Source organism: Hordeum vulgare, chromosome 1H (genome assembly GCF_904849725.1).
Source record: "Hordeum vulgare subsp. vulgare chromosome 1H, MorexV3_pseudomolecules_assembly, whole genome shotgun sequence".
NCBI classification, from domain to species: Eukaryota; Viridiplantae; Streptophyta; class Magnoliopsida; order Poales; family Poaceae; genus Hordeum; species Hordeum vulgare.
Genome location: NC_058518.1, coordinates 489,078,376 through 489,086,577, shown reverse-complemented (window position 1 = coordinate 489,086,577; position 8,202 = coordinate 489,078,376). Strand labels below are relative to the sequence as shown.

Genomic DNA, 8,202 nt, shown 5'->3' with positions numbered 1-8,202 from the left:
CCGGAAAAGCATTGGTATGACGTAGAAGTAGCCGAGTCCTGTCTTGACTCTAATTTTTTCGTGACTAGCATCATCTTTTTCTGAGAATAAGTCAAAATAGCAATGCTCCTCCAAAGTACCTAAACCACCAATTAAGCACAATATGGTGTCCAAACTTATTGGGTCCGAAGTAGTTAGTCCAACTACAATATATATATATATATATATATATATATATATATATATATAGGGTAAGATCACTCAATTATGTGCATATAGATATAAGGTTTACTTTCAAGCACACCCTAACCTTTTTAATGAATACGTCTAATTTACCATATACATATATTGGATCAAAGATACGATAGACACGGCATGTGCATCTACACATAGTAGATATGCTTACACAATCCTATCAAAATCCAAGGATATACAATTTGGACAAATGAACACATAATTTTCTATTACAGAACATTCATGTCATCCAAAATGGATAAGGGTGACAAATCAACACATGGTAGCACCCCAAGTTCAACACATGAACTGGCCAAGGCATCAAGCCATGTAAGGCATGCATTTTGCACAACCTTACATGCATGTCTCACCCCAGTAGATTTATAGGTGTAGGTGATATGATTATAACTCCCACAACATTATGAAATAAGTAGTGTGGGCTCTACCAGGAGACACATGAATTTCTCGGCACGTTATGTAGGTCAACTGAAGATAGAGCCGAAATAAAGTGACCATGAAAAACACTACCAAGCCAGAGATACCATGTGTGAGAGAACACATGACATTTAGAGTTATCAGTGGTGGTAGGTGCCAACGAGCACAAGGATCGTTTCATACTCACACAAGTGTGATATGGGAGTTCAACCATAAGCATAATGTTTAGATGACATACGTTAACATCCCAATTAGTTATATCATAGTGTGGAGGATTAATTCGAAAGGCATGCATCAACAATGCCCTTCTTTTAGATACGATCTAGCGGCTAAGCCACGAGCATTGGTGTAGTAGGACATTATACTCACGCACATCTAAGGAATTTAGATACCAACATGGCTTATTATGCGAATTAAGATATGTGTAGCATGACACACCACACAGTTATAGGATAACCACATGTGGTGGATTCTGAGTGACATACATCGGATGTTTTGTCTTACCAGGGGATGTGACATGCACAAAGCAGATCATACTCACATAATGTGATAATCCATGTATTTATCATACAAGGCAATCAATCATCCAACTAAGGTGATGGTGGATGCTAATTTAAACTTCGGATGGCCTTGACATCAAACTAATTGATTGGATAATCTTGCACCGAATACTACATGGAGTCCAACACATATGTACACATTTTGGGTTAGTGGTGTGCGTAGAGCAGAACACTCCCCCTTAATGTGATGAGCCATTAACGTCACAAAAGACCCACACAACGGGGCAACTAGGATGCAAGTAATGATCAGGACTACACACAACTATGTGACATACGTAACGACCTACACATGATAGATACCATATAACAATCATACTAGTAGGCGCAACATGTCAAAGTACATGCTAGGAACCAAACCTAAACATGAGAGGGAGTGGGGCAGGCAACTTTCAATGTAAACAATTTAAGTACAAGTCACCGCAAAGAGGCACATTGGATATGGGATATGTGCTCGATAATCCAAGTGACTTGGCTTGAGATGATACGAATGGTGAAGATTCCTCAAATCTTCATTGTGTATCCAAGTCTTCAATGTCAAGTACAAGTCACCGCAAAGAGGCACATTGAACCTCTAACTATCAAGTAGCATAATTAGCATTGCGGTGCAATCGTAATTCTGTCAATTGCCCAACTGTGATTTGTTTACCCAGGCATAGTTTTTTTTCATCTTTTGAGAGAGAGACATCACTAGTGAACATCATGTGACTCCGGTCCATATCACCATCATTGTTCACACCTCCATCATTTACCTCTTTCATTTACTTTTCCGTTGCAATCACTATTACCTTCCCGCTTGTGTTTTGATCCTTTGCAAACTACAAGGCCGGAGAGATTGACAACCTCGATGTACTCGTTGGGAGCAAAGTTATTTGTTGTGTGTGCAGGTTCACCTCTTGTGCTGACCAGGACAGGAGACACCTACTTGTTGAACCTAGGAGTCATCCTGGATTCGATAAACCTTATAGTCTTCGTGTAAGGGAAATCTGCTGCTGACTACATATCCACCTTCCACTTGGGATAACCAACGAGAGGCGAGAAGTATATCCATCAACTCGTCATCATCCGTCAGAGTGGCAACAATCTTTGGCAGCACGTTTCTTGGATATATATGACGGGGGTCCGACTCTTGCGTCAGAGCCTCACGGACCTAAGTATGACTGGTTACAACATTTCAGGGTTAGTTCCTAAGCCGCATATCTTTCATTTGGCATGGTTCAAGTTATTAACTAATACTTCCTCTTTACGTGATTACACATCCGGAAATTTTTGGGGTATCCACAAGTCCGTGATGTACGGCTTATCAAGTCAACAATAATACCAACAACGTGTTTATTCTTGATGACTGAAGCATATCAGAGGCATGATGTACGGTGAAGTAACAATGGGTGGATCTTCCTCATAATTGGCGCACATGAAAAATTTCATGACCACCCAATCTGAAAAATCCATCACCTCCTTCACTTTGCAGAGATCGCCGCACCACCAACACATTACTTCCACCCCCGGAGGCAAACTTGCACTCTTAATTTTCCTAGGTCTAATGTTTTGATTCGAGCAAGGCAAACTCATAATGACTAACGCGTTGGTGTTTCCAAGTGTGTCTGGACGATGGACAAAGACAGTTGCAATGCCTCATTTTATAGACTCGGATGACAAGTGCAATGGCGGGAAAAAAAGCGGGAGAGAAAAACTCGCGGGGAAAATTATAGAGGGGCAATTTTGCTATCGTGGCCATAAAAAAATCATGTACCTATTTGCTTGCCAACCCCAATTAATACTAATTAGTCACGAGTAGGTCAATTGATAATAATTGATCACTGCTAGGCCGGTTAATACTAACTGATCACGGCTAGGCCGATTAGTCGTAAAGTGGAAGGCCGACAAGCGTGTCGACCTAGCCCTAGCAAATAGGAGCTAATCAGTCTAGCTAGGCCGACAGGATCCACTCGGCTATGGAAAGGGCGATGGTGTTACATAATTACAATTTTTTGATTTAGCGCAATATTTTTTAAATTAGATATAAAATGTAATATTTAAAAAAATTAGCTGTAATTGACTCATTTATTTTAAAGATAAAATAAGGCGACCATTCGTGAGTCGCCACCCAAAAATCACCACGAGGGTTCGTCAAAAGGAAAAAGTTACCCCGAGGGAATACCGCAACACCGACAGGAGAACCTCCTTGGGGCAATCCCAGCCGCTCGATCAGAATCCCACGGTCCAGCACCCCCACGAGCGCGGGTGGCCCAACCCGACCCGTAAAATCCCGTAAACACCTCCAAATCCCCGGCCACGTCCAGCCAAACGCCCCACCCCCGCGAGGGCAAGACCGCCATTTCGTCCGGCAAGGCGACAGCGAGAGGATAGGGACTCGCGGCACTAGTAGTAGTCCGGGATAGTGCGGCTAGGGTTTCTTCGTCTTCCCACACGCACCCCTCCCCTCCCCTCTCCCCCCACCCGCTCCGTCCCCATCCCCTCGCCGCCGCCGCCGCCGCCGCCGTCATCCGAGCCTCAGACCCGCGCGAATCCTCCCCGGGCCGAGCGATGGCGATGCACAAGTCCGGCAGGAGAGGCTGGTAGCGAGAAGGGTCAGTTCCCCGGTCACCCCACAACAGCAGTCCCGGCGAGCGAGCGCAGAGTGACCCGGCCTTTTCCCGCCGTCCATGGCGACCATGAACCCCTTCGACCTCCTCGGCGACGACGAGGGCGACGACCCCACGCAGCTCCTGGCCAAGGCGGCCGCCCTGGCGCACAAGGCCGAGGCCAAGAAGGCCGCCGCGCCGGCCCCCGCCGGAAAGGGCGGCGCGCAGACGGTTGCCAAGCTGCCCACCAAGCCGCCTCCGCCTGGCCAGGCTGGTAAGTCCAGGGTTTCATGTTTACTTGCGGAGATGCTGGATCTGGGGTTTAGGGTATGCGTTTTTTTTTTGGTCCGGAAAGGGTGGCCTTCGGTCAACTGCTATGAGATATGAGATAGGACTAGTTTATTGGTTGCTAGTATCTGAAATCGCACAAAAATATCACTTTGATGTAAATAATTGTTGTGAAGTTGTGGATTCTGATTCAGTTTTACACATTGGTGCTATGAAAGATCTTTTTTGGGGTGTTTAACTCGTGATTGTGTGTATGTTTTTCAGCCAATGAGTCTCGAGGTGGGGGTCCGCCCTCCCGTGGAGGATATGGGCGCGGTGAACGTGGCTCGGGCAGAGGAGGCCGAGGAGGGTATGGTCAGAACCGCGACTACGGCAGTGAAGACACAAATGGCTACAGGGGAGGTTATGGTGCCAGAACTGGAGGTGAAGAAGGCGCCCAGGACAGAGAGAGAGGCCCTCGGCCACCCTACCAGGGGGGAGGCCGTCGTGGTGGGTATCGTGACGGCGAGTTTGGTGATGATTCTGAGAGGCCACCTCGAAGGAACTATGAGCGCCATAGCGGCACAGGCCGTGGGTATGAGATGAAACGCGAGGGTGCTGGCCGTGGGAACTGGGGAGCTTCTGATGAATTTGTCGCCCAGTAAGTTATCTGCTCTACTGCTCTGTGATGATGTAGGCTATTTATATGCAGAATGGTGAAATGGGAGGTAACCCGTGTTGTTGTTTTGGTGACCAGGGAAACTGAGGCCCTGAAGCAGGATGAGAAGGCCCCTGCGCCTGAGAAGCAGGGCGCACCGGAGGATGCACCAAAGGCAGATGAGAACAAGGCCAGCAAAGACGGTGCTGCAGTTGTGGAAGAAGAAAAGGAAGAGGATAATGTATGCTTCCTAAATGCTGTGGTGCTTATGAATGATAATTTTTTGATAAAATTGTCTAGTTATAGTTAGATTTCTAAGACAATAACATGCACATTTAGTTCTCTTCTCAACTTGAACAGAAGTGTGGGTTTGGCTTGTCATCGGCTCATCGCTAATAGTTATCCTTTCTGTGTTTTACTTAGCTTGCCCCATTGTTTTTTGTTTTCTTCTGCTTCATGGTTTGCCATTCATATCGAGTCTTATGCAACATGCATTGTTGTTGGGTGATGAGCTTTAATTCATAGGCAATATTATACTCCCTCTGTACCTAAATAATTGTAGTTGGGGAGAACTAAACCATGTTTAGTATGGGTTTTTAAATATAAAGATAACTTTGTAATCTTGTTGTCTTCTGTGAGTTAGTGGTAATTTTGCAATATTTCCCTTTGAGTATTCAATTGGTGCAACCAGAAGTGCGTGCCTGTCTAATTGATTTGTTTGGACTCGTAGCATCCCCAAAGTTGCCATTTTCTTTTATGCCTTGCATTTGGTATGTACTTACAGAACTGACAGAAGTGAAAATAGCATTTTTCTGGAGGCTTTTGCTCTGCCCACTTTCTTGATTATGTACAAAATCTATTTTGGGAGGACTCCCTGATTTCTTAACCTTGCTTTTGATAGTCATAGGGACCAACAGATAATTTGGACTAGTTTGTCAGTCTGGTCGTGATATGCAGTACTGTCCTTTGAATTTTAAATTAACGTTGATCTTGGTTATTTATTCGGTTTGTGTTCCTGGTGGCTGAATGGTTCTTAGTTCATTTCGCACGTGTACATTTTCTTAGTAGGCAATTCACACACCATAGCTCTTGTCAGTTGCTTCCAGACACGATTTATGCAACCATTTTCATTGTAGTTAAATAGTTCCTTGTATTTAAACATTTTTTTGTCGTATTATTGTATCACATCTGTCACGGTCATTCTCTGTGCATATGCTTGTTTCTAAAGAAGGAAGAGTATACCTATATTTGTTGCAGTCATTTGAATAAAATGTTTGATGATCTTAGGAGATGACTCTTGATGAATTTGAGAAAGTAATGGAGGAGAAGAGGAAAGCACTTGATGCTTTGAAGAAGTCTGAAGAGAGGAAGGTCGAAATTGATAAGGATCTTCAGGCTATGCAACTACTTTCCACCAAGAAAGGAAATGATGAGGTTTTCATCAAACTGGTAAGTTAGCTCATCATGCCTTGTATTCCATGCCCTTTAACCCCCACTGGAGATGCCTGATTGATTTTTGGATGTGTTTCCACAGGGTGCTGATAAGGAGGCTTTGAAGAAGAAAGAGAATGCTGAACGTGAAGAGCGTGCTAAGAAGGTCTGACATTACATCTCTTGCAATATTTATACTTACTTTCCTCATCAAGTTGCTGAAATACTAACAGTAATGTTGTGATTCTGGTATAAATATAATATACTTACTTTTCTCATCAGGTTGCTGAAATACAATAGTAATGTTGTGATTCTGGTATAATCATTAATCACTCCCGTGATCCTCAGTTAGATTTTTTCTAGACATCATGCTACTAAAATAATGCCGACAACCACTCAGTTACCAAAGTACTCCCTCCGTAAAGAAATATAAGATCTAACGCTTTTATATTTCTTTACGAGGGAGTACTACATTTTGGTCTTTCTTCTGGATGCATCATAGTTGCCGTTGTTTGCCTGTCCTGGATACATCTGTGATTCCTCAGCAATTGCCCTTCATGTTTAGTGCGCCTAGTTTATACCTTCACTTTGATCTTCCTACTACGTAACTGTACCTTCACTTTGATCTTCCTACTACATAACAATTACTAAGTTGCGATTGTTCTCTGCCGTTTGTAGTCTGTGAGCATCAACGAGTTCCTGAAGCCTGCTGAAGGAGAAAGGTTCTATGGCGGCCGAGGCCGTGGCGGCAGGGGCCGCGGGGATCGTGGAGGCTTCAGAGGCGGATTCGGTGGCGGGGGTTATCACAACCCGCCGCCTGCTCCGGCAATCCAGGACCAGAACCAGTTCCCAACCCTCGGTGGGAAGTGAGATTGCTGTGCCGTCTCGAGTACCACCCCTTTATCAATATCGCCGACTCTGTCAAGTTTAAGTTTTGCCATTACCATATATTTCTGCGTGTAACCCTTGTCGAAACAACAAATAACTTTGCTGTATCCGGACCATTCATCCATGTGCCTCTCAGACTTTGTATATCCCAGTTGCCGTCGTTTGTCAGAATTTTGTAGGCTATGAATTGCTCGTTCCTTTCTCCATTGATCTTCAGGTTTGTACCGTCCTCTGAGGTGGGTGATCCATCTGTGCGGCTCTGGAGTCGTCTGTTGTGGGCCGTTGGATGGGTCAACACAGCATGACGTCTTTGTCCTGTCGTTGCAGCAACCCATCCTGATTTGATCTGCTTGCAGTGCTGCTTCCACTGTTCATCAGGGGTGCTGTTGTACCACGTATCCATTGCAGCAGGTGAGAGCATCTCCAAGAGCCCCGTCCAAAAAATGCGTTTGTCGCGCGCGCTTCGGCTGGTTTAGCGCGGTGTTAGACGCAGGCTCCAGCAGTCGTGCTATAATGCAGCGCGCGCGCCGCTCCAGCAATGCCTAAAAATACAGCGCGCAACCCATTTTTTAAATAGATTGCATTCAAATAAAAAGCATACAAAGTTATTTTATATAGATTGCAACTTGATAGGTAGTTCGAAAACATAGATAGATAATTCGGTGCTAGATAGTTCTTAAACATAAAAACTAATCTCAGTCGCTCCAATCATCTGCACCATCATCATCGTCGTTGGTGTCGTCACAGGTTAACAGCCAGATGTCGAACCAACGCTCATCTTCTTCAGTGAAGAAGGAGCTCCCGCCTGCATTGACGAGGTCGGCCCGCGCCCTCGCCAATGCGTTCCGCCGACGCCTGTCCAATCGCTCCTCGCGGCGCCTTGCCCAATAACCCTGCTCGTAGGCGACATCCTCCGTGTGGCGCCGGCGCCACTCCGCCATGACCCGCTCGTCCTCCTGGGCGACGAGGAGGCGGCGCTGCCGCGCAGTATGCTCCGCACGGTCTTGTGCGGAGTTTACACGAGGCAGCGGGGCGACGTCTAACGCCCGCTGGAGCGTGTAGACGTCCTGGAAGTTCATTTGGCGGCGCGGCCTACCTAGGCGCCACGCCGCCGTGTCGAACGCACGGGCGGCCTCGTGCGTCGTGTCGTACGTGCCGAGGCTAAGCC

At 45.8% G+C, this 8,202-nt stretch overlaps 1 protein-coding gene across 1 annotated transcript; it reads left to right on the top strand.

Moving 5' to 3' along the window:
* The first annotated feature begins 3,599 nt into the window (after positions 1-3,599).
* On the top strand, positions 3,600-7,221 carry LOC123448634 (RGG repeats nuclear RNA binding protein A-like). Its single transcript, XM_045125598.1, has 6 exons — positions 3,600-4,064; positions 4,343-4,718; positions 4,815-4,956; positions 6,003-6,164; positions 6,250-6,312; positions 6,825-7,221. Exons 1-6 carry the CDS (start codon positions 3,872-3,874, stop codon positions 7,014-7,016), a joined length of 1,128 nt encoding a protein of 375 aa, XP_044981533.1. The 5' UTR covers positions 3,600-3,871; the 3' UTR covers positions 7,017-7,221.
* Positions 7,222-8,202: the final 981 nt, after the last annotated feature.